Raw genomic sequence first — 27,991 nt, 5'->3', positions numbered from 1 at the left:
GAAATACAGTAATATTGTTAAGAAGTTTAAACCATACTTTAAGAAATTCACTTGACTTCTTTCGGGCTTTAATTCCACTATAAAATGCTCGCTGTCAGTATTCTCACCTGCACCATCAGGCACTATACAACCCTTACAGGTTTAGGACCTCAGCTTCACAATAATAATAATAATTATTATTTTTTTTATTTATTAACACAAAAGTTGATTCCCACCAAGGCAGGATGGCCCGAAAAAGAAAAACCTTTATCATCATTCACTCCATCACTGTCTTGCCAGAGGGGTGCTTTACACTACATTTATAAAACTGCAACAGCAACACCCTTCCCTCAGAGTGCAGGCACTGTACTTCCCATCTCCAGGACTCAAGTTCGGCTTGCCAGTTTCCCTGAATCCCTTCAATAAATGTTACTTTGCTCACACTCCAACATCACGTCAAGTATTAAAAACCATTTGTCTTCATTCACTCGTATCAAATACGCTCACGCATGCTTGCTGGAAGTCCAAGCCCCTTGCACACAAAACCTCCTTTACCCCTTCCCTCCAACCTTTCCTCGGCCGACCCCTACCCTGCCTTCCCTCCACTACAGATTTATACACTTTCGAAGTCATTCTGTTTCGTTCCATTCTCTCTACATGTCTGAACCACCTCAGCAACCCTTCCTCAGCCCTCTGGATGATAGTTTTGGTGGTCCCACACCTCTTCCTAATTTCCAAACTACAAATTCTCTGCATTATATTCACACCACACATTGCCCCCAGACACATCTCCACTGCCTCTAGCCTTCTCCTCACTGCAACATTCACCACCCATGCTTCACACCCATATAAGAGTGTTGGTATAACTATACTCTAATACATTTCCCTCTTTGTCTCCACAGACTCCTAAGTGCACCACTCACCTTTTTCCCCTTATCAATTCACTCAACTATGCATGCTCTTTGCCGATCCCTAGGTAGAGAATGTGCATAGTTCCTTTGTATAAAGGCAAAAGAGAGTGCAAAAATTATAGGGGAATAAGTCTGTTGAGTTTTAGGTAGTAGGTTGGTAGACAGCAACAGCCCAGGGAGATACTACCGTCCTGCCAAGTGAGTGTAAAACGAAACCCTGTAATTGTTTTACATGATGGTAGGATTGCTGGTGTCTTTTTTCTGTCTCATAAACATGCAAGATTTCAGGTACGTCTTGCTACTCCTACTTACATTAAGGTCACACTACACATACATGTACAAGCATATATATACACACCCCTCTGGGTTTTCTTCTATTTTCTTTCTAGTTCTTATTCATTTCCTCTTATCTCCATGGGGAAATGGAACAGAATTCTTCCGCCGTAAGCCATGCGTGTTGTAAGAGGCGACTAAAATGCCGGGAGCAAGGGGCTAGTAACCCCTTCTCCTGTATATATTACTAAATGTAAAAGGAGAAACTTTCGTTTTTCTTTTTGGGCCACCCCACCTCGGTGGGATACGGCCGGTGTGTTGAAAGAAAGAAGTCTGTTGAGTATACCTGGTAAAGTGTATGGTAGAGTCATTATTGAAAGAATTAAGAGTAAGACGGAGAGTAGGATAGCAGGTGAACAAGGAGGCTTCAGGAAAGGTAGTGGGTGTGTAGACCAAGTGTTTACAGTGAAACATATAGGTGAACAGTGTTTAGATAAGGGTACAGAGGTTTTTGTGGCATTTATGATTTAGAAAAGGCGTATGACAGGCGTATAATAACCCACATTCTAAAATTTATATTCACTAACATACTTCATCTGCCTTTTTTTCTAAGTAAGCTACAATATACAAAACAGTCAATCTTCAGGAGTATTTTAGTTATGTAATATGTTTTAAAACTGCCATAACATTACCTGAAACGAGTAAAATCTTGGCTAACTGAGGAGGTAAGGGAAACTCTGCCATTTGTTGTCCCAGTGGCTTAGTAAGAGTGCCCTCTTCACTGAGAGCCCCCAATGCAAACAGTTCATCTAATGCAGATATTAAATGTTTAGCTGGTGGAGGTGACAAAAAGTCGAATCTCAGCATGTTTTCTGAAAAAAAAAAAATCATAAAACTGGCAACAAAAAACCTAAACTGCCTGAGACTCAAAATTTTATTTAATATACAGTATTGTATTTTAGTGATATACTGCATGTATATATGTACATACATAAGTATATGTATGTATGCATACATGCACACATATATACATACATGCACGCTCACATATATATATACTACATACATACAAAGTGAACAATATTAGCATCTGTCCAAGAAAATATCCAAAACTGCACATAATTTCCCATTCTTGTAATATATTGTATGCAAAACTGAGAAGTACAAAATAAATAAAAATGCACATACCAATTCCTAAAGCCATTAAGTTGAGAACAGCTGAAGAAAGGTTTGTACGAACCATCTCTGGAGGTGTAACTTCACTAAATTTGTTAAATTCTTCTTCAGGGTATAATCTGTATGTAAAATGTATACAGATCTGGCTTTCATTTCTATACATTTTATCACAAACAATGGACAAAGTATAGTAAACCCTCCAGTAATGGGAATTTTGGTGGATAGATAATGGAGAGTTCTGTAAACAATGGACTTTATTCATTGTTTCTATACTCACTGATCCAGCTGTTGTTTTGTATTTTTCAAATCCATTATGTGGAGGGTTTACATACTTTAACTTCACAATGTAATTTTTTGAAACTTTCAATTGTTTTATTATATAGCATAACAGCTTCATGGAATAAAGTGTGTGCAGGCATGTCTGAATTATAAAAAATTACAAATAACAGAAATTGGACACCTTTTTATTCTAAACAAAAAATATGAAGAGAGATTTTTCTTAATTCTTGGATTAGTGTTTTGGAAAAGAGATTTATGTACTATTGTATAATACTGCCCTGCACTACAGCAGATTATTGTGCTATACTTACTAAAACTACACTACCATACAATGTAACAATATGAAGGGAGGAGTCATGGGAAAACAAAAATATATATGAGTGGAGACTCACCTGTATACTTTTCCTGAACGGGTTCGTCCTGCTCTTCCTGCCCTCTGAATGGCTGATGCTTGGGAAATAGGGACAACTACAAGGGCATCTGTATGACCACTGGGGTTGTACCATCGAAGTTTCACAAATCCACAGTCTACAACTATTCAAATTATTTGGCTATTACAAACTCAATCAAGTCTAGAAAAAGGTTTACATAGCATGCTCCTCAAACAAGACTTTTTAAACATTAAAGCTTAATTCCTTTCCTTGCCTGAAAACACTGTTATACTATGGAAAAACTTCACTAATTTAAACTTCAATGAAGTTGACTTTAAATTTGATAGAGAAAACACTGAAGCAACCAACTGTTGTATATTTTATGAAGTGCTCAACCAATTTGAGTTACTCAGTACAAGGAGCAGTGAGGTTCAATCCACTGTTTTGCTTATCGGCCAAGCCATTGGCCAGTCAGGTCATTAGTGATTTTTAATTTTTCTTTGTTACTGAAATGCAAATGTATGCCACTAGATAACTCAATGCTGCAACATAACATATTTGTTAAAACAATTACTTTTTGAGCCACCTTCACTGAATTACTATTGCTGTATCCTTACTCTTGTAATCAAGTGAACAAACTAAATGACATAAAAGAGGATGAAATGTCATTATATTACTGTAGTCTTAAAATATTAACAATTTCTATTTCTATTTCTATCCACTTAAGAATTCTACACAAGTTTTCTTGGTTCAGATGTTATTGCAGAATGAGAATAAAATAGTTCGGCTTCCAATACTTCACCATTAATACATCAGATTATAATAGCTGTGACTGAAAAAATAACATACTGAGTCACATTAGGTAAAGATTTGAGTATCACTTTCAAGTTACAATGATGTGAAATTAGTTTGTGAATTAATATCGGTATATGTTCATTAGCAAAGGGTATATAAATGAAACACTCTGTATGATGTAGAATATATATAATAATGGATTTGGAATGGGTGCTACTTTTAGATGCTTATATCTTTTTTTTTTATCAATGACTGGTTTTTTTTTGGCTGATCCACTGTAAAAATGTATGTCCCGGTGTGTTATTCAAGCACTGATTTGTTGGATATCCCAGTATACCTCTGCTCCTTAACTAGACACATGAGTTAGGAACACATATGCTTTGAGAATCACTAACATAAATGATACTTGTGTAACACATCAGGACTTACATTCTCAAGCACTAGATTTGAAAAAAAAAAAAAAAGCTGTTTTTAAAGACCAAGATAAAAACCAGATACAACGTATAAGTGCCTAGAATAGTACCCATTCAGAGTGTTAAATTCATACAAATGAATGAAGCATTTTTCAAAACTGTACCACTTCTAACCAAAATCTCCTTTTTCTTTTTGGTAATTAATAAGAGAAAGGAGGAAATTCTGAAGTCAGAGCAAGGTAACATTTACGGAGGGATTCAGGGAAAGCAGCTAAGCTGTGGTAGATAAGACACATAGGCAACATTTAGGCAACTTTATTCCGAAACGTTTCGCCTACACAGTAGGCTTCTTCAGTCGAGTACAGAAAGTAGGCAGGAGCAGTAGAGATGTGAAGACGATGTAATCAGTCCATCACCCTTGAAGTCGTAGATTTGAGGTTGTCAGTCCCTCAGCCTGGAGAAGTTCTGTTCCAAAGTCTGGAACTAACTGAAGATCAAGAGACAGTGTTGAGACTTGAATACTGTCAGAAGGAGAGGTGCAGAGTAGTAGTAGTGAGAAAGTAGCCACTGAGAGGTCATGTCCCTCTCAGATCAAACAATTCTCACTTGAAAAAGTTGTCCAAGGTGTTTTCTCTTCTGTACCAAGATGCCATTGTGTTGCAGTGTCTGACAGAGTACTTGAGTCATGGAGGTGGGAAATACAGTGCCTATGCTCTAAGGCAGAAGTGAGGGTCATTTGACCTGTGATGTCAGCATACTTCTAGCATTGACAGCAATTGACTGAATGGTGGTGAACATGTTTCCTCTTTTCTGGGTCACTCTACCTCAGTGAGAGACAGCTAGTTGGAGTGCTATAAAAATAAGAAAAAATACCTCTGACCGCACATGTATTGAGAAAGATTCTGTATTAGAAGGTTCACTTCACCTAGTATGACCTAGGTTACATTATAAGCATTATATTCACAAAAATCTCCAAAGCGGTATGGAGGTACAGTGGACCCTCGACCAATGATATTAATCCGTTCAAGAGAGCTCATCATTAGACGAAATTATGGTTTGTTGAATTAATTTTCCCCATAAGAAATAATGGAAATCAAATTCCTCAGTTCAAGACACCCAAAAGTATGAACAAAAAAATTTTTTTTTTTTTTCCAACAAGTCGGCCATCTCCCACCGAGGCAGGGTGACCCAAAAAAGAAAGAAAATCCCCAAAAAGAAAATACTTTCATCATCATTCAACACTTTCACCACACTCGCACATTATCACTGTTTTTGCAGAGGTGCTCAGAATACAACAGTTTAGAAGCATACACATATAAAGATACACAACATATCCCTCCAAACTGCCAATATCCCAAACCCCTCCTTTAAAGTGCAGGCATTGTACTTCCCATTTCCAGGACTCAAGTCCGACTATATGAAAATAACCGGTTTCCCTGAATCCCTTCACTAAATATTACCCTGCTCACACTCCAACAGATCGTCAGGTCCCAAGTACCATTCGTCTCCATTCACTCCTATCTAACACGCTCACGCACGCTTGCTGGAAGTCCAAGCCCCTTGCCCACAAAACCTCCTTTACCCCCTCTCTCCAATCCTTTCGAGGACGACCCCTACCCCGCCTTCCTTCCCCTATAGATTTATATGCTTTCCATGTCATTCTACTTTGATCCATTCTCTCTAAATGACCAAACCACCTCAACAACCCCTCTTCTGCCCTCTGACTAATACTTTTATTAACTCCACACCTTTTCCTAATTTCCACACTCCGAATTTTCTGCATAATATTTACACCACACATTGCCCTTAAACAGGACATCACTGCCTCCAACCATCTCCTCGCTGCTGCATTTACCACCCAAGCTTCACACCCATATAAGAGTGTTGGTACTACTATACTTTCATACATTCCCTTCTTTGCCTCCATAGATAACGTTTTTTGACTCCACATATACCTCAATGCACCACTCACCTTTTTTCCCTCATCAATTCTATGATTAACCTCATCCTTCATAAATCCATCCACCGACACGTCAACTCCCAAGTATCTGAAAACATTCACTTCTTCCATACTCCTCCTCCCCAATTTGATATCCATACTTTCCCTAGGCTTTCTTAACTTGTTTAACTCACTCCAAAATTTTTTCTTATTTTCATAAAAATTTCTTGACAGTGCCTCTCCCACTCTATCATCTGCTCTCCTTTTGCACTCTCTCACCACTCTCTTTACCTTTCTTTTACTCTCCATATACTCTGCTCTTCTTATAACACTTCTGCTTTGTAAAAACCTCTCATAAGCTACCTTTTTCTCTTTTATCACACCCTTTACTTCATCATTCCACCAATCACTCCTCTTTCCTCCTGCCCCCACCCTCCTATAACCACAAACTTCTGCCCCACATTCTAATACTGCATTTTTAAAACTATTCCAACCCTCTTCAACCCCCCCGCTACTCATCTTTGCACTAGCCCACCTTTCTGCCAATAGTCGCTTATATCTCACCCGAACTTCCTCCTCCCTTAGTTTATACACTTTTATACCACATGAAATATACATTTTCCTACACACAAACAGAAGGATAGATGCACAATACATGTATACATATGTATATTGTGTAATGAAGAATAAATGACACTTACCTGGCCTTAAATTCACTCACATCACCACTAGTTGCAGGCATTTTTTTTAATTAAATCGTTATGCAACTGCCTTGCCTTTTCACATATGATCGCTTGAGAGATGCTATCTCCTGATATCTGTTTTTTATTTATCCACACCAATAACAGTCTCTCAACATCTTCGAGTACTTGCAATCTGTGTTTCGAAAAGATACTTGCACCTTTTGCAACAACAGCTTCCTTGATTGCCTTTCTGTTGGCCAAGATAGTAGCAATGGTTGATTGGGGTTTGTTATACAACCTGGCCAGCTCGGAGACATGCACTCCATTTTCATACTTTGTGATGATGATCCTCATTTCAATTGTAATTCTCACCCTTTTTACCACAGGGTTAGCACTAGAAGCTTTCTTGGGGCCCATGGTGGCTTATTTTGCAGTTACAAGCACTAAAAACACTGGAATAATACAAAATGTACCGAATGTATGCGTGGATGCTACCGGACTGGCTTGTAAACACTGGCACACTAACTGAAGGCAGGGCAGCTAAGGCGCGCTCAGGCCAGACGGGACATGTGGACACACATTCGGGACGAATCATGTTGGTCGAGTTTTTCATCGTTGGTCGGGCCAAAATTTTTATGCTCAAATGCTTCGTTAGTCGACTTTATCGTTAGACAATGCCTTCATTGGTCGGGGGTCCACTGTATAGTCTACAAAATACTTTAACTGCATCCTTCTCATTGTTTGCTCCCTCCCCACTGCTTGGTAGGATATGTGTACTCTTATCTACATTTTTGGTAGAATTGAGAAAGCTTGTTTAGCAGAGTTATTATAAAACAGGTTCTCTATCTTATACAGGGTTTTATTCATACGTCAATAACAGTAAAACTACATGTAGTACCAATAAACATGGGTTTTACCATATACAATGCCTGGTATGGTAATGGATGTCTCAGCAATATTGGTGGCCACAATCACTTTCCTGACTCCTGGTGGTGAAATCTGGAACACTCTCAGTTGGTCACTGTTTCTCAGGGCACCATGCATTGGTAAAACAAGAAGGGAACCTAAATTATGAAAAAAAAAAATCTTTAAGCAAGTACAGAATTAGAAGGACATTTTAAAATTTAGAGTTCTGGGATCAAAAGGTTATAAAGCACTCTATACAATAAAAGCTGCTACACTCACGTGCACACATACCAAGTACACATATTCACATACAACACATACACATACAAGCTAAAACTAACCAATAAAAATTACAATAAACATAAGCCAGCAGAAATGGTCGGTACCACTCAGGCTCAACGTGATTTTTGGCAAGGTCTAAATTCCTAGACGTGTACCTAACTCTACATATTTTTTAAAGAACAGGAAATTTTTTACCAATTACTGACTGTGTTCTGAAAATAATCTACAAAGAAAAGTACAAGAAAAGCATTTGTATAAATAGCACTATAGTACATATATGATACAGTATTTTATAAATCATAAAGTATCAATTGATTCTTCTAATCTTGTTGCTTAAATGTCATACTGAGAAAGTCTGAACATCAGACCACCTGGCATAAAATATAGTTGAGATTTAATAACCTTGCTGCAGTCAACAGACCTTAAACCAAGGAAAATAATTCTTAAACATACAAAAAGGTGCTCAACATGTAAAAAGAATTTCTGTTGCCAACAACAGTTTGAATAAAAGGGCACGTTACCATCAGTTTTCTTAAGGGATGCTGCATGTTGGTTGAGAAGCGAAGAACATGTGTCTACTTCCTCTAAACCAGTGAGAAAGACTAAGACATCACCTGGGCCCTCTCTGAGATGAATCTTCATCACTGTTTCTGCACTGCATTTCACATAATCAGCAGTGGCTTCTGTTTATAAAATACAGTACAGTATTACCACTGTAATTATTCTGACAAAATAGTTGTCATTATTATTGTTCGGTATTAGTATTACTAGAGTAATTATAATACTAAAAATTATAAGCCATTATAAATGTTTAGTATTATCATCATCTTTGTATTTATTTTCATTATCATTATTATTATCAATACAGAACTGTACATAAGTATTTTTTAACACACTGGCCATTTTCCACTAAGGCAGGGTGACCCAAAAAAAGAAGACACACTTTCATCATCACTCATTCCATCACTGTCTTACCATAGGTGGGCCAATACTACAGTTCAAAACTACTTCATCATCATCTTTCAATGCACTGGCCGTATCCCACCGAGGCAGGGTGGACCAAAAAGAAAAACGAAAGTTTCTCTTTTTAAATTTAGTAATGTATACAAGAGAAGGGGTTACTAGCCCATTGCTCCCATCATTTTGATCGCCTCTTATGACAAGCATGGCTTACAGAGGAAGCATTCTGTTCCACCTCACCATGGAGAAAATGAATTATTATTTATACTATACGTAATATCATACAGCTGAAATTCATTAATTCAGTTTGTATACTTTATTCAAAAACTCTGGAATGCTGGAAAGCTTTCCTATTTAGTATCTGTCTCCACTTAAATGGAAATCCTAACTAATCTAATGTGATGTAACATCAGATTTGTCTGTATAACTTTAATTGTGATATCTATCTGAAAGGCTGATAACACTTTATGTTGTCTTTATTGGATGAAGAGGAGTACTTCATCCTATTTTTCCTCCATCCTCTCTAAATGTCCAAACCACTTTTGTAAGCCATGCATGTCACAAAAGGCAATTAAAATGCAGGGAGTAAGGGAATAATAACCTTTTCTCCTGTATAAATTACTAAAAGGGCAAAGGAAAAAAATTTGAAGGTGACTAAAATGATATATAATACATACATGTATTATTACTGCTTCTCCATGGGGAAGCGGAACAGAATTCTTCCTCTGTAAGCCATGCATGTCGTAAGAGGAGACTAAAATGCTGGAAGCAAGGGGCTAGTAACCCCTTCTTCTGTATAAATCACTAAATTTAAAAAGAGAAACTTTCGGTTTTCTTTTTGGGCCACCGTGCTTTGGTGGGATACGGCCGGTTTGTTGAAAGAAGAAAGATTAGCATTGTACTGCCATACCTATACACTATTTTATTAAATATTTTCCTATTATGGCCAATTTAAATACGTACGTAAATCACATAATAATTTGAAAGGCATCACCCTTATAAAATACAGTGGCCCCCCGGTTTACGATCAGCTCCCAATGCGACCAATTATGTAAGTGTATTTATGTAAGTGCGTTTGTATGTGTATGTTTGTGGGTCTGAAATGGACTAATCTAATTCACAATATTCCTTATGGGAACAAATTCGGTCAGTACTGGAATGAAATAATATCGTAAACCGGGGGTCCACTGTATTCTGTTTTTTTACCTTTAAGATAGCAGATATCAACAAGATGATTTCTTCCCTCTACTGACAGCACAGATGCAGTGTCTTTACTCTTGTCCTTTGTAGTGTTGTAATTAAAGAAGTTATACAAGTGATCTGCATCAACAGTTGCTGAGGAGATGATGAGGCGCAAATTTTTCCGTCTACGAAGAATTTTCTTCAAGAGTCCAAGTACAATGTCAGTGTAGAGTGTTCGCTCATGGACTTCATCAAGCATAACAACACAGTACTGTACAAATGTTTTAATACTACTTTGAGCATAAACAATTATGTAGAAAATCAACTACAAAGTAACAGAACTGAATTCCCTTACTAATCAATAAAATCTGTTTACTGAACAGAAGTCAGGGAAAAAAGATTCAATAAGAAAAGACAAATAAACAACAGGGATACAAATGTACAAAGAATTTATAAATAATACAAACATATATTAATATACAAAAAACTCAAGCAAAGGGATATTATAAAGAAAGAAGAGCCAGATATCATGAGTCCAACAAATTAAATTAGAATTACGGGAAAGGGAGGCAATCAGGTTTGATCCAAGGAAGAGAAAGAGTAATTACAATTCCTTAGATTAAACTTCTTTACCAGCATCAAGGCCTTCCCCAAGAGAGAGAAAAAAATGGTTAAAAAGACTTATAATACATTATTTTTTCAAAACAATGGATGACTTTCATTTCCATATAGTACAGAACATTTTTAGATAAAAATGATATTGTAATTTTATACAGCAATCAGTATAATTAGTTACATATATTATTTTAAACAAATAATTTAATACAGGCTAAGATTGTTTCATGAAGAGGAGATCAGTGAGCTATGACATGCCAGAGAGGAGGCTATGCATACTAGAAAGAAAACATAGTTTCCTGGGTAAGTAAAACTTATTCTTAGACAATAATATAAATTTAAATAGAATACATGATTTAAATATACTGTCTGTAAAGTGATAAATACATGTCTATAACAGTTGGCTCTCAAATTTAGAATAAATTAATAAATCAAATATTCTTTATTCCATTACAGATTCAATATAGAGTTATTCACTCTGAAAAATGACACACTGCAGAATATATAACAGGTATATATCAAAGGAAAGTAACAGATACAATGATTTTAATATGCTAAAGCTGGGTGAAAAAAAAAAACACCATCTTCATATGAAAGAATACAAACCTGTCTTAATAAAGGATCAGCCATCATCTCTCGAACCAACAGTCCCTCAGTCATATATTTAATCTGTGTAGTACCAGGAGTGCTATAGTCATCAAAGCGTATGGAGTATCCAACTTCTTTTCCAAGTATCACATCACATTCCTCTGCAACACGTTCAGCTAGAGTCGTGCATGCAACACGGCGGGGTTGTGCTATGGCAATTACCCCATCAGATGTCCAACCTGCTTCTCTAAGATACTGCAACAAAGAATACTAGTTAGAAAGCACAGTATTTTCAGTGTATGCTGCATGCATGTATGGTCATAAATGAACTAAATTATACATTAGACCTATAACTAAACAAATCTTGATTTAATGGACTCTGAACCACAGGACAAAAACTGCAGGATCAATTAATTCGGAAATAACAGACAAGTTCTGTAACTGTCCATTACTGCTACAGTCATGACAAAACAATCTCATCTGTCCACCACCAGTGCCACTATCAGCCATCTGCTTTCCTCTAACAGTCAGCTAAACTGAGGGTTTACTGTACATATATAGAAAGCTCAATTATATCTTGAAGACGTATACTGGTAACTGTAGTGTAATAAAACATAACATATAACTATGATGAATGTAACTTATCAAGTAATTTATATTAAGCAATCCAGTGAAGCACCATTAACCCTTTCAGGGTCCGTCCCGTATATCTACGGCTTCACATTGAGTGTCCAAACCGTAGATCTACGCCAAAATTTTAGCGCCGTCAAATTTAGCGCGAAAGCGCTCATAGGCCTACATGTGAGAGAACGGGTCTGCGTGGTGGGTGTGCACCATAAACAAAAAATCTAGGCGCCCGCAAAGCATTGTGGGAACGCCGGCTCAGTTACTCTTGTTCACCATGCCTCGTTGCAAGTCAGCTCTCACTCCCCGGAAAATTGGGACTCTCCTCTTCCTATCTGATAGTTCTGACACTGATGGAAGTGGAAATGAAGACGAATTCTATGGCTTTGATCAGTTAGTGACCGAAAGGAATGACCAGGATATCGATAATAGTGCAGAAAACCCTGACGATCCTCAACCTTCTACCTCTGGTGTGGGCACTCGTGACTCACGGTCGGTTGTACCTCAACGCAAGAGAAAACTAATATTTTCACGTGGCCAGGCCTCTGACTTCAGTAATGATGATGATAGTGACGTGGATTGTGATTTTATTGCGCTTGACGATCATTCGAGTAGTGATAGTGAGGAATCATATTCACCAGTGAAGCGTCGGTATGTGCGCTGCCGCACGCGCTCGGGTAGTGTACCCTATGCTGTGCCCAGGGGACGGAGTACATCCCGGAGTACATCCCGTGGCCCTACACCAGGTTTAGATAGTGATAGTGAGAATGATGTGGCTACACTTGGCATGGATAGACCACAGGCATCAGTAGATGGTGGTAGTGGTGATGGTAGTGGCACCGCCATGCGTGACTCACCAGCCCAGGCTGGGACCCATGCTGCTGACTCAGTTCAAGGACAAAGCGGAGCGTCAGCCACCAGCCCACCACAACCACAACCACCCGCACAACCAGCCTATGATGTCCAGTATCCACCAGCAAACCGTATCTGGGATTGGCAGCAAAATCCCAATTTTGTTCCCAAGCCCCACCACTTTGATGACTCTCAAAGTGGAATTCTACCTACTTGTCCCCTTGGAACCACGGCCAATGAACTGGAATTCTTTGAATTATTCTTTGACCAGCCATTGATGGAAACTATTGTCAGGGAAAGTAATAAGTATTCTGAGTACACCATGGCAAATACGATCATATCACCACAGTCAAGACTACACAGGTGGAAAGAGATGACTGTTGCAGAAATGTATTTGCTTTTTGCAACAATAATGCTTATGCCTCATGTCTATAAGCATAATATAAAAGCATACTGGTCCACAGATCGGCTAATTTCTACCCCGGTCTTCAGTGAAATCATCCCAGTGAACAGGTTTATCTTATTGTTACATATGTTGCACTTCTCTGACAAAACCAGGCCTGACAGAAGTGACAGGTTATACAAGATTAGAAATGTTTTCATGTATCTCAAACTAAAGTTCAGCATATACTTTTATCCATTCAAGAATCTTGTAATTGATGAGTCTTTGATTTTGTTCAAAGGTAGACTGTCATTCAAGCAGTATATACCGAGCAAGAGGAAACGCTTTGGTATAAAACTGTTTGTACTCTGTGACTGTGACAGTGGCCTGGTGTTGGATATTGTTGTATACACGGGAAGTAAAACATTGAAAGATACCAAGATGTTATTGGGTATCTCAGGTGACGTAGTGAGAAACATGATGGCACCTTATCTTGGTAAGGGGCATACATTATATACCGATAACTGGTACACAAGCCCATTACTCAGTGATTTCATGCGAGTGAACAAGACAGATGTGTGTGGCACAGTGCATTCTAATCGTAAACATATGCCCAGGTTCAACGCAGGTGCTTGTGGTGATGACGTGCAGGAGTTTACTGCCAATGACATCATGGCATTACGGTGGTATGACAAACGAGATGTCACATTGTTGACAACCATTCACCATAATGAAATGCAAGACAGTGGCAAAGTTGATCGAGTGACTAATGAACGTATTCGAAAACCAGTGACAGTGATTGATTATACACAAAACATGCGCTTGGTTGACAAATGTGACATGCAGATTGGTTTTGTTGATTGTGTTCGTAAGAGTTACAAGTGGTACATAAACTTTTCTTCCATCTCATGGACATTTCAATGCTCAATGCATATAATATGTACCAAATAAAGACTGGCAACAGACCACCGTATGGTGAATTTTGTTTGTCTGTTGTCAGACAACTCATAATGAAGTACCAGGTAAGAACACCTGCTATACAACAAGGTCCTCGAATTACTCAGGATATACCCAAGCGTTTGAGGAGGGAAGGTGATCATTTCATAATACAGCTTCCTTCAACTCAGAAGAAATTTGCTCAGAAGAGATGCATCGTCTGTGCACAAACAGAACGACGGCAACAAAGACGCAAAGACACTCGGTTTATGTGTGAGGAATGTAAGGTGCCTCTGTGTATGGTGCCTTGTTTCAAGGAGTTCCACAAGCTCCAGCAGTTCTAAAACCATGTCCAGTGATTGTAAATATGTAAATATATGATAGAACATTAGTATTATACAAGATTTGTGCATGTTTATTGTAATAAACAACAGTGGTAAACAATAATATGATAATAACTTTAGTGCGGTTATTGTGTTCAATACAGTGAATTTATATACATACATTATACACAGTATTGGTCTCTTAGGCCCCAAATGTTAGTAGGAAAAGAAAAAAATTGGAAAAGAAAAGAAAAAACTACAAAAACCGCTAAATAAAGTAATGCGCGTATGTGGAATTCGTCGATGTTGCCGCCACCACATCATTTTGGACAAACTTCTTGGCACTGTATCTCGGTAAGTACTGATCAGGATTTTTTTTTTTGTCTTATTACCTTCACAAAAATATGCTCTTTAATTCTGTAAGAAAAAATAATTTTTTTTTTTTTCAAAATTTCTTGGACACTGGAGCACCACTTCAGATTTTGGCCTTGGACCCTGAAGGGGTTAATTTAGTCACAGGAGGGTCCCCGCTTTACAGCTCTTCATTTTATAGCATTTCATTGATGCAGCAGTTTTCAATTATACCCATTCTTCATTTATTCAGACTTCCTATAATAAATATATTCACCATACACTATAAGCTAAGGACGAAAATATTTTAAAGGTGAGTAGTGTGTGAACTGTATATGCATTTTTTAGGCTTAGCTCTATTGCTCACTTAATAACAAACATGTTACACTTGATAGTGTAAATACGTTACCAGGCTTTTATATGCATTTTAAGGTAAAAAAAAGCAATTTCACTTTACGACTTTTGCTTTACAGCAGTAACTTGGAACCTAACCTGACGTATAAGCAGGCCCTCCTGTGTTTAATTTCACTGTGTGTAAATAAACTTTTAATTATAACAGAGCTTAAACTTAAATTACCAATTTATATAAAACAGTAAACCCCCGCCTTACGAAAACATCGCGTTATGTTAAATCCGCCATACAAAGAATTTGAACGCAAAAATTTTGCCTCGCCTCATGATAAAAAACTCGCCTTACGTGATTCGTCTGGGACACGTCCCCCGTGTGGCCTCAGTACCAGTGTTTACAAGCAAGCCAGTGCAATCGCATCTACGCATACATCTGGTACATTTCACATTATTCCAGTGTTTTTAGTGCTTGTAACTGCAAAATAAGTCACCATGGACCCCAAGAAAGCTTCTAGAGCCATCCCTATGGTAAAAAGGGTAAGAATTAGTATGGAATTGAAAAAAGAGATTAAGGAAATGTGTGCAAAGTGGGTTGAACTGCAAACCTATACGGATGAAAATCACCCTGACACAGATACTGCAAGCCGTGTTGGCAACCTGTACAATGACAATGTTATGGCCCATTTTAGGAAAATCTTAAAGGAAAGGGAGGTACAGAGCTCTATGGACAGATTTGTTGTCCGACAGAGGTCCAGTGACTCTCAAGCTGATCCTAGTGGCATTAAAAGAAGAAGGGAAGTAACCCCAGAAAAGGACTTGCTACCTCAAGTCCTAATGGAAGGGGATTCCCCTTCTAAACAATAACTTCCACACTCTCCCCTCCTCCCATCCCATCAATCATCACCAGATCTTCAATAAAGGTAAGTGTCATGTATTCTGTTCTTAGTAGAGTAGTAATTGTGCATGTCTTCTTCACTTTGTGTGTATTAAAATTAATATTTCATGTGGTAAAAATTTTTTTTTTCATATTTTGGGGTGCCAGGAACGGATTAATTTGATTTCCATTATTTCTTATGGGGAAAATTAATTCGGCTAACGATAATTTCGGCTTACGATGAGCTCTCAGGAACGGATTAATATCGTAAGGCAAGGGTCCACTGTATTGATTTTAGTTTGAAAATACAAGTACTGTACTGTATCTGCCTATAGATATTAACTCTCACAAAATTATCAAATTCATTTGATCTGTACATAAACACAAAAAACGAATACATGTATCTGGTATGGACTATAAAATAATGTTTTCTAAAATTTAGCTCTTGGCTGCCAGTCTGTATAGTACCGTACATACTCAGAAAATATTTACCACAGCTTTTAAATATATACACCTACCATCCGACTTACGACCTGCTCGACTTACGACCACTCGACTTACGACCGTGTTTTTTATGCCAAATTTCTGGGAAATAAACAACTATTTGTGTTGTACACAGTGTTTATCCTAAACCTTACAGTATAAAATGCAGTACTAACAACATAAAAAGTAAAGTAAAACATGAAATACCAAAATAAAACAATAAAATAAAGTCATTACAAAAATGTTTTGTTGATATTCAGTAGTAAAGTTCGACTTACGATCATTTCGACTTACGACCGGTTTCTCGGAACCGAACTCGGTCGTAAGTCGGATGGTAGGTGTGTAAGGTTGCTTAACCCTTTCAGGGTCCGTCCCGTAGATCTACGGCTTTACGTTCAGGGTCCAAACCGTAGATCTACGTCATGAGCTCAGCTCACTCTGATAAACTGTGAGTGGTACATTTGGGCCTAGATATGAGAGAATACATCTATGTGGTATGTGTGCACCACATAAAACAGATCCTGCAGCACACTGTGTATAATGAGAGAAAAAAAACTGAAATCATGATTTTTCAATTAAAACAGCGACTTTGCAGTGTTTTTTCGTATGTTTTTTATAGTTGTATTTGCGATTTCTTGGTCTCATTTGATAGAATGGAAGACATATTACAGAAATAGAGATGATTTTGATTGGTTTTAGCACTGGAAATAGCTTGAAACTGAGCTCAAAGTAGCAGAAATGTTAAATTTTTGCCGATATTCAAGAGTAAACAAATGACCTCACACGTCTAATACACGCCAGCTGGTGGGTCTAATATGCATTCACAAATATGATGATGATATTTATACAATTATTACAGTATTGCATAACAGTAAATCTTCTATTTTTTTGGTGTGAATAAAAATTCATTATGTGAATAAAAAATCAAAATGGAATTTATTTGTAAAGCCTCAAAACATAACTAATGAACAGAGGAAATGTTAGTTTAGTTCCAGGAATACCTACATTGTTTATTCTGGACCCTATTTTGAAATTGGAATATTTTGAACTTTGTGTTAAATTGGCTAAATTAACAATTTCCGATCACTTTAATTTGTAGTTGAAACAGTTGACTTGGCGATTTCTTGTGCTCAATCGATAGAATAAAAGTAATACTAGTGAAATAGCTAAGTATTTGGTTGACTGGAATAATGTAATTGGCCTAAAATGGGAGTCAAAGTCGGCAAAATCGCCGATTCATAAATATCGCTGACACATCAAAATTCGCAAGAGCATAATTTCGTCAATTTTCCATCAAATTTCGTACTTTTTGTTTTATTAGCTTCACAAAAAGATTCTCTACCATTTCATAAGAAAAAATAACAAATTTTTTTTTTGAAAGTTCTTGGACACTGGGGCACCACTTCAGATTTAGGTCTTGGACCCTGAAGGGGTTAAATATATATAAGGACTTTAACCTATGGCAAGAGTCCTAAAACTCTGTGCATTAACCACTTGGCCAAACCCCACTCGGTTCAAACCCCACCCTTTCCATGATTTGTTTGCAACTGTGTTATTACGATTTCGTGAGTTAAGATATTACAAAAAAAGTAATTTTTTAAATATGGTAAGTTTTACTCCTTTTGTAATAAAGAGTTCGGGATACATAAATACACACATTAAAATAAATTAATCTTTAATATAATATAAAAATCAACTTTCTTTGGTCTAGAGGTATTTGAACTAACATCTGATAATATGTACATGTTACAATAATAAATTATAATTAGCATTTTACTAAATTAATAAATAATAATTCGTGACCCTACACAGGGTACAACTCTCTTGACACTACTGTGTCACTATAAATATATCTCTATGCTAAAAAATAAATTAAGTAACATTTAAAATAATAAATTACAATCAACTGCGTTTCTCACGACACTTATCCGAGTTGTGACGCTCTTTCTCCACTGTGTCACTTGACACCCTTTTCTCCGTGTAATACACACACTTTTGCAACCGTGTCACACTTGACACCCTTGTCTCTGCGTCACACTACCCGCATAGCGTCTTTGTCGAGGCCAGTCACATGACCCTATTCAGTGTACACTACAACCAGGCCATCTTCAGTGTCACACGACACCCTTTTCTTCTCAGTGTTCCACTACGGTCCTGTAGCATATCTCAGTGTTCCACTCCATCATACTTCCCTAAGTGTCACACTACGGTCCTAGCCCAGTTAAGTGTAACACTCCAACCTTATCTTCATGTAATGTCCCACCAAACAGCATCCGATGACTCCGGCCCACAGTTGACAGGCGTAGGCGGTGAGTCCGCAGACATCACCGGTAGTCCAGTAAATACTCTCCAAAGCCGGTTGACAGACCGCTAGCCGAACACCATGCTGCAAGCTCACTGAATGCGGCCGTCAAGTAACTGAGGCCAACAGACTCAGTGAGCTGCGGTGAGCGGTTCTTCTAACGCCAGTAGATGGGTACGATTAGGTGTTCAGGTACCTACTGCGTAGATGCATACCGTGAGGTGCTCAGGTACTTAATGTTTCTAAAGCCAGTAGATGTGTACGATTACCCTGAGTGGTACTTAGGCTACCTAGATGTGTACCCTGCTTAGATGCGTACCTCGAGGAGTTCAGGTACTTAATGTTTCTAAAGCCAGTAGATGGTACCATTAGATACAGCTTAGATGCGTACCCTTAGGTATGTTTCTAAAGCCAGTAGATGTGTACCATTAGGTGTCCAGGTACCTACTGCTTAGATGCGCACCGTGAGGCACTCAGGTACTTAATGCTTACAAGCTAAAGCCAGTAGATGTGTACGATTAGGTGGTCAGGTACCTACTGCTTAGATGCGCACCGTGAGGCACTCAGGTACTTAATGTTCTAAGGCCGGCTCAGCAGTCCCCACATTGGGTTTGATGACGTACCCAGTGGTACTGCCAGCCAGCAGGTTAACTATTTAACCGCTAGTTTGGTAGGGGGCCACAACATAAGATCATTTATTTCAGAAAGGCATAACCCAAAATACGCTAAATAAAATAAACACAGGAAAGAAAGTAAATTAATACTCAACAATAAATATTTACCTGTGGAATTTGTGTGCTCTTTCCTGAGCCTGTTTCTCCAACTACTATTGTAGTTTGGTACTTCTCCACCAAGTACAATATGGAGTTACGTGCTGTGAATACTGGCAATCGTTGGCGCTGTTTTTCAATTGACAAAGAGCGATGTGGATTATATATAAACGTTGTTCCACTTGTTTGGTCAACATCACTGCGGTCCTCTGTATAAACACCATCACCTGAAAAAATACCCTCTGAACAGATGCAAATACTTATGTTATAAACAAGAGACTAAACAAAAATATTTAAGAAGAAAAGCATGAAAAAGTTTAAGTGGCACTGCATCTGTGAAGATGATTTGATCAGATGCCATACAATTTCTTATAAACTGTATACTATACTGTTTATTGTATAGTGTAAAAATTATGTAAAGAAAGGAGAGTATATGAAGAGGCATTAAAAAGAGTGCCAATGGAATACAGAATCACAGCAAATGAAAGAATGAGTAAGGCATTATCGTAAAAAACAGCCATATACAAGATATGTGAGGAAAAACTACGCAGAAAAACTGGCATTGTATATTAGTAGTAAGGAAAAAAAAACTGGCCTTGTATGTTAAGCGTACAAGTGGTGCAATACTTTCTAAAGAGGTAGAGGTATTAGACATAGGGTGAAAATATCAATAGCCAACAAAATTTAACTTTTAATCTAGTTCAGAAACCCAACTGGTTGTTTTAAGCTACCTTTGATGCACTAATCATGAATCTGAGTTTGTTTAGTTTCTATCAAGTTTTTTTTAAACCTAATGATAAATATTTGGCTATTTAATAGTGACCCAGTGTAGCACATAAGTTTCCACAATTTAATTTATGTGATATCCTGGGGAATTTTTTTTATTAATGACAACTCTTAGATCTCTTTCCTTGCATGATACTCACAAACTGTCACATAATCTGTATTCTTCATGTGGCCTGATTTTTGCCTTTTTCCTATTTCTTATACATGGCATTTGTCAACATTAAATTCTAACAACCATTTGTCGCTCTACTTGATCAGTAAATCTAAGTCATCTTATACATGGCCCGGTGGCCTGGTGGCTAAAGCTCCCGCTTCACACACGGAGGGCCCGGGTTCGATTCCCGGCGGGTGGGAACATTTCGACACGTTTCCTTACACCTGTTGTCCTGTTCACCTAGCAGCAAATAGGTACCTGGGTGTTAGTCGACTGGTGTGGGTCGCATCCTGGGGGACAAGATTAAGGACCCCAATGGAAATAAGTTAGACAGTCCTCGATGATGCACTGACTTTCTTGGGTTATCCTGGGTGGCTAACCCTCCAAGGTTAAAAATCCGAACAAAATCTTATCTTATCTTAAGGATTTACATTCATTTTTATTGCTTTATGTAGAGAGTACTGTAGTGCCTTTGTATAGGGGAAAACTATACAGAGTATTTGTAAGAAACTGAGAAGAAAAAGTCTGTTATGTAAATTAGATAATGATCTTGATAGAACTATATTATATAAAGAGTAGCAACAATAGGAAAGACATAGTATGACTGCAGAGATGTAGAGCACCTGTGTGTCATCATGTATATAACTCTTTATTGTAGAAATACAGACTTAATACATTTGTGGTTTTTACTGGTGCTGTTTAATTAAAAATAAAGTTGTAGGTCACTCTGGGAAGGACTCATAAGCTGTCAGAACAATATGCAATAGGCAGAAAGGGCTATAATATTTTAAAACTGCCATAAAAACCTGGGTTACTATAACCAATTTGTAGTTTAAGATACTAATATTCACTACTTTCATGTATAAATACAATATTTATATTCCCATCCTTATGTGATTTATGTATTGATACCATCTGCTTTATTAATATTAAAATATTACTATCTTTCTATCCAAAATTCGATGTCAAGAACCTTGTTCATAATATTAGCAGCAACAATACTTTTTAAATCACAATCCAAAGTAAAATAGAAATGGTACATAACATAATTTATTTTGAAACCTACCTGGTTTCAAAAATCTTGATTTCAAAGACATTTTTTGGCTGAACTACCAAACAAAAAAACACATCAATTCTTATGTTTTTCTCACATGTTGACAGCAGTACAAAGTACAATACGTCTGAAAGAAAAGTTTGCATACAGTATATACTGTATGAAATAATAATACAGTATATGTATTACTCTGATGGGTAATGCTAAATATTTATACAAAAATTATTGTGTTATATATTTCTTATATTTAATAACAAAATAATGAAATCAACAAGATATTTATTTAACTATTAAAAAAACTGCCTTGAAAATTCTTGATGATATTGCCCCAATGAAGGATACAAGGATAAAACCTGAGCTCTGGATGACTAGCAAGATGTTAAGACTCAAACCGATATAGCAAACAACTGCTATTCATGGGTAAAATAAAAATAAATTATATATTACTCGTTGTAATAATGTTGGTAGAATTACCGACAATATGTAAAGTAAAAGGACACAAGTGCAACTAATGTGACATTTTATTGTGGCAACGTTTCGCTCTCGGCTTGACAAAGCTCCTGGAGAGTGAAACGTTTGCCACAATAAAATGTCACATTAGTTGCACTTGTGTCCTTTTACTTTACATATATATTACTCAATGAATTTTGTCAGGATTAGAAACGGTACAGAGAGGTGTAAAATGTGCAAAAACTGAACACTATTTAATAAAAGTGAAGAACATAAGTAAAAAAAAAAACTGGCATTATCCAAAGGCCCTTACTTGCAACTACAGTACCAAATATGTGCCAAAAATTGCTCATAGTATACATATATCAAATATAAAAAATGAAGTACAGCATGCCATCATGCTCCTAAAGTAGCAAACCATTTTAACTTTTATTATAAAAGGTATCTCAGTGATAACTTAAAAACTCTGTCCCTTAGGACTTCAGCACTAAACCAGAGGTTTTAGTGATAATGAGATACTTTAAATGTTTTTGCGGCTGTAACTTGAGGATCTCTCTCCAAGAGAGAACCTGCAGAAATGGATTCAAATTAGACAAATTTAGGTTTAGAAAGGTTATAGGAAAGTATTGGTTTGGAAACAGGGTAGTTGATGAGTGGAACAGTGTGCCTAATAGGGTTATTGAAGCTAAATCCTTGTGTAATTTCAAATTTAGGTTGGATAAATACATGAGTGAGAGGGGTTGGATTTGAGTGAGACTTACATATGAGTAAATAGAATTATCAAAGCTTATTGTCTGGGTACTGTTGAAAATTGGGTTGGGCAAATATTGTTAGTGGAATGGATTGTGAAGGACCTGCCTAGTATGGGCCAACAGGCCTGCTGCAGTGTTCCTCACTTCTTATGTTATTATATTGTGTTCATTAGGAATATGAAGAAATTGAAGTAATTATAAAATTACTGAGAAATAACAAAAGATGGGGTGGTAGGGAAAGCTGAATATTCAAATGACTTAAGGAAAAAAGTCAAAATATTTTTCCTCGAAGCCTTGTAATTTATTTTTACAAGGCTATGGGTCCCCACAATATGTAATAGAGGTGGATCCTTCCTAACTAATATATTAATAACTGGGGGTCTGGTAAAACCTTATCAGACAAGAGCAGTAACACACATAAGAACATAAGAAAGGAGGAATACTGCAGCAGGCCTGTTGGCCCATACTAGGCAGGTCCTTTACAATCATTTACAAACATTTGCCCAACCAAATTTTCAATGCTCCCCAAGAAATAAGCTCTGATAACTCTATCCACTCATTTGCAAGTCCCACTCAAATCCAACCCCTCTCACTCATAAATTTATCCAACCTAAATTTGAAACTACCCAAAGTCCTAGCCTCAATAACCCAACTAGGTAGACTGTTCCACTTATCAACTACCCTATTTCCAAACCAATACTTTCCTATGTCCTTTCTAAATCTAAACTTGTCTAATTTAAATCCATTACTTCGGGTTCTCTCTTGGAGAGACATCCTCAAGACCTTATTAATAAACTTACACTTAACACTGACAAAACCTACTATATTATGTTTGGTAGCAGAGCAGGAGATGCACAAATTAACATTAAGATCGACAACACTCTAATTACCAGACATAATGAGGGCAAATTCCTAGGCCTATACCTTGACAACAACCTGAATTTCAGCACCCATATCCAACACATAACCAAAAAAGTATCCAAAACAGTTGGGATCCTCTCCAAGATACGATACTACATGCCGCAAAATGCCCTTCTCACACTATACCACTCACTTATTTATCCATACCTCACCTATGCTATTTGTGCTTGGGGATCAACTGCAGCAACACACCTAAAGCCAATAATAACCCAACAAAAAGCTGCAGTAAGAATAATCACTAAATCCCATCCCTGGCAACACACCCCCCCACTCTTCATAGATCTAAACTTACTCCCTGTTCAGTACATCCACACTTACTACTGTGCAATCTACATCTACAGGACCTTAAACTCCAATATCAACCTTGACCTAAAACACTTTCTTGATAGTTGTGACAGAACCCACAGGCATAACACCAGACACAAACATCTCTACGACATTCCCCATGTCCGACTAAACCTTTACAAAAATTCAATGTATGTCAAAGGCCCTAAAATCTGGAACACCCTACCTGAGAACTCTAGAACTGCAGACACATTCATCACCTTCAAAACTACCATTAGAAAACATCTTATCTCCCTGATAAACCCCATCAACTAACTACACGAATACCACCTGGTGGTTCACACTTACACTCACCCATTTGACCATAAACAGAAATATTAATCTCAATCTTAAAATAATGAATCCTATGATACTCCAATACTGAAACTATGTACTGTGCCAAAACAAAAGCATTCACATTGCTAAACTCACAAACTAGTATTTAGTCACTTAGCCATAATACCAACTTACCTCATAATTTGTAATATTTTAAAATAATGAATTAAATTAAGTCTGCCCGAAATGCCTAGCCATGCTAGGTGTTCTAGTGGTACACTCTGTAATCATTATTTAACTACATGTAAACCACACAACAACCAAATTCTGTAAATTCAACATTGTAATCTTTATAGAGAATAAACTTTGAATTGAATTGAATTGAATCCCCTTTATTAATACCCATCTTCCACTTATACACTTCGATCATGTCTCCCCTCATTCTTCGTCTAACAAGTGAATGTAATTTAAGAATCTTCAGTCTTTCTTCATAAGGAAGATTTCTGATGCTATGTATTAATTTAGTCATTCTACGCTGAATGTTTTCTAACGAATTTATGTCCATTCTGTAATATGGAGACCAGAACTGAGCTGCATAATCTAGGTGAGACCTTACTAATGATGTATAAAGCTGCAGTATAACCTCTGGACTTCTGTTGCTTACACTTCTTGATATAAATCCCAATAATCTATTTGCCTTATTACGTATGCTTAGGCACTGCTGTCTTGGTTTAAGGTTGCTGCTCACCATAACCCCCAAGTCCTTTTCGCACTCTGTATGGATAAGTTCTACATTATTTAACTTATAAGTGCTAGGGTTATGGACACTCCCGAGCTTCAGAACCTTGCATTTATCTATATTGAACCGCATCTGCCACTTTTCTGACCAAGAATGGAGTTTGTCTAAATCCTCCTGAAGTTCCCTAACATCTACGTTTGAATCAATTATCCTACCTATCTTTGTGTCATCGGCGAATTTGCTCATATCACTAGTAATACCCTCATCAAGGTCATTGATATATATTATAAACAACAAAGAGCCTATGACTGATCCCTGTGGTACGCCACTTGTTACAGATCCCACTCGGATTTAACCCCATTTATGGACACTCTTTGCTTCCTGTCTGTGAGCCATGACTTGATCCATGAGAGCACTTTTCCCTGAATGCCATGAGCTGCCACTTTTTTTAACAGTCTCTGGTGCGGAACTCTATCAAAAGCCTTATTAAAATCTAAGTAAATAGCATCAAATTCTTTATCGTGATCAACAGCCTCAAAAGCTTTACTGAAGAAAGTTAATAAATTAGTTAGACAAGAACGGCCTCTCGTGAATCCATGCTGAGTATCATTAATCAGATTATGCTTATCCAGATGGTTTCTTATAATCTCAGCTATAATTGACTCTAGCAATTTGCCTACAATTGAGGTCAGGCTTATTGGGCAGTAATTTGATGGTAATGACTTATCCCCTGATTTGAAAATAGGAATTACATTAGCCATCTTCCACATATCAGACACTATACCTTTTTGAAGAGATAAATTAAAAATATTAGTTAATGGTTCACAGAGTTCCATTTTGCATTCTTTAAGAACCCTTGAAAAAAGCTCATCAGGTCCCGGCGACTTATTTTGCTTCAGTCGATCTATTTGTTTCATTACCATTTCACTAGTGACTGTGATGTTACATAATTTATCTTCTTCAGGCCCACTATAAAAATTAATTACTGGGATATTGTTAGTGTCCTGTGTAAAAACCGAGAGAAAATAATTATTTAAAATTGAGCACATTTCATTCTCTTTGTCAGTAAGATGTCCATAGTTATTTTTAAGGGGACCTATCTTATCTCTAACTTTCGTTCTATACACCTGGAAAAAACTTTTTGGGTTAGTTTTCGAATCCCTAGCAACTTTAATTTCATAGTCCCTTTTAGCTTTTCTTATCCCCTTTTTAACGTCCCTCTTTATGTCAATATACTGATTCATAAGATGACCCTCACCTCTTTTTATATGCCTATAAATTCCTTTCTTATGCCCTAGTAGATATTTCAGCCTATTATTAATCCATTTTGGGTCATTTCTATTTGATCTAATTTCTTTATACGGGATAAACGTTCTTTGAGCAGCATGTATGGTGCTCAGAAAACTGTCATATTGATAGCTCTCTTCGTTACCCCAGTCAACAGATGATAAGTGTTCTCTAAGCCCATCGTAATCTGCTAAGCGAAAATCTGGAACTGTTACTGAGTTATCCCTACTATCATACTTCCATTCAATGCTAAATGTAATTGATTTGTGGTCGCTAGCACCAAGTTCCTCTGAAATTTCTAAATTGTTAACAAGGGATTCATTGCTTGCCAGAACTAAGTCAAGCAGGTTATTTCCCCTTGTAGGCTCTGTCACAAACTGCTTCAAAAAACAATCCTGAACTACTTCTAAGAAGTCATTTGATTCTAAATTCCCAGTCAAGAAATTCCAATCAATATGACTAAAGTTAAAGTCTCCTAGAATTACTACGTTTTCGTGCCTTGTGGCCTTAACAATTTCCTCCCATAGTAGTCTCCCTTGGTCCCTATCTAAGTTTGGGGGACGGTATATTACACCTAAAATAAATTTTTCATGTCCCTCTGAAAATTCTATCCAAACAGACTCAGTATGGGTTTCAGACTTTATACCTGTTTTTATGCAACAGTTCAAGCGATCTCGAACATACAGTGCCACCCCACCCCCCTTCCCAATAATTCTGTCTACTTGGAACAATTTAAAACCCTGTATGTGACATTCAGCAGGCATATCCCGATTTTTCGTATTGAACCACGTCTCAGTTAAGGCAAGTACATCAATGTTACCTGCACTAGCAACTAGTCTCAACTCATCCATCTTATTCCTAGCACTATGACTATTTGTGTAATATATATTTAAGGACCCTCCCTTCTCTTTTTTCTTCCTGCTGATTTCTGTTCCTCCACTATGCCTGTTACTCTCCTTATCACCTAATGCCATTGGCTTTCCTATGTTCATCAATAACTCTTCCTCATTCTGCCTATAACTGGTTTCCTTAAAACTCACACTATCGCTACACTCAGAATTCATTGATTTTCCACGAAAACCCATACCACTATCTATTTCTAGTTTAAAGACCTAACTGCTCCCTCAACTGCATTGGCCAGTGCTCCCACCCCAAACCTAGATAAGTGAACCCCATCCCTGGCATACATGTCATTTCTGCCAAGGAAGAGGTCCCAGTTGTCAATGAATGTTACTGCATTTTCCTTACAGTATTTGTCCAGCCAACAATTTACACCAATTGCCCTGGACAACCATTCATTTCCAACTACTCTCCTTGGCAAAATACCACATATGACAGGTTTCCCACCCTTCCTAATTATCTCTATTGCTGACCTATACCTGCTAATCAGGTCAAAAAGAAAACAAGATTCCACCTTAATGTGCGAAATCTTGATTTTTTTGTATGTTACCGCTCAAAGGATGAGCATGGTGTACACACTAAATTAGCAGAAAAAGGTACTTATGTACAGTTCAGGACATTAAGGGAAACGCTTCGCCACGAGTGGCTTCTTTAGTAATAGGACTGAAGCCACTCGCGGCAAAAAGTTTCCTTTAATAAATGTCTTAAACTGTACATAAATGTCTTTTTCCACATCTTGTCGGTATCACTA

General features: G+C 37.3%; 1 protein-coding gene across 5 annotated transcripts in view; it reads right to left on the bottom strand.

The window, feature by feature from the left end:
- Positions 1-27,991, bottom strand: part of LOC128692666 (probable ATP-dependent RNA helicase DHX35) — a 37,450-nt gene that overhangs the window by 9,337 nt on the left and 122 nt on the right. For 3 of the 5 annotated variants that reach the window (XM_053781936.2, XM_053781940.2, XM_053781937.2), the window contains exons 2-10: positions 21,604-21,718; positions 19,610-19,824; positions 11,371-11,607; positions 10,174-10,420; positions 8,529-8,690; positions 7,737-7,883; positions 3,011-3,152; positions 2,352-2,458; positions 1,856-2,035 (exon numbers count right to left, since the gene is read on the bottom strand). In XM_053781936.2, the coding sequence (XP_053637911.1) occupies positions 1,856-2,035; positions 2,352-2,458; positions 3,011-3,152; positions 7,737-7,883; positions 8,529-8,690; positions 10,174-10,420; positions 11,371-11,607; positions 19,610-19,824; positions 21,604-21,634 (1,468 nt within the window). In that variant the 5' untranslated portion in view covers positions 21,635-21,718. Of the gene's footprint in view, positions 1-1,855; positions 2,036-2,351; positions 2,459-3,010; positions 3,153-7,736; positions 7,884-8,528; positions 8,691-10,173; positions 10,421-11,370; positions 11,608-19,609; positions 19,825-21,603; positions 21,719-27,754; positions 27,986-27,991 lie in introns of those variants that run through there. The other 2 variants (XM_053781938.2, XM_053781939.2) reach the window with 2 other exon arrangements.

Source organism: Cherax quadricarinatus, chromosome 30 (genome assembly GCF_038502225.1).
Source record: "Cherax quadricarinatus isolate ZL_2023a chromosome 30, ASM3850222v1, whole genome shotgun sequence".
Lineage (NCBI taxonomy): Eukaryota > Metazoa > Arthropoda > Malacostraca > Decapoda > Parastacidae > Cherax > Cherax quadricarinatus.
The sequence above is the reverse complement of the archived record's forward strand: the minus strand, read 5'-3'. Positions and strand labels throughout refer to the sequence as shown.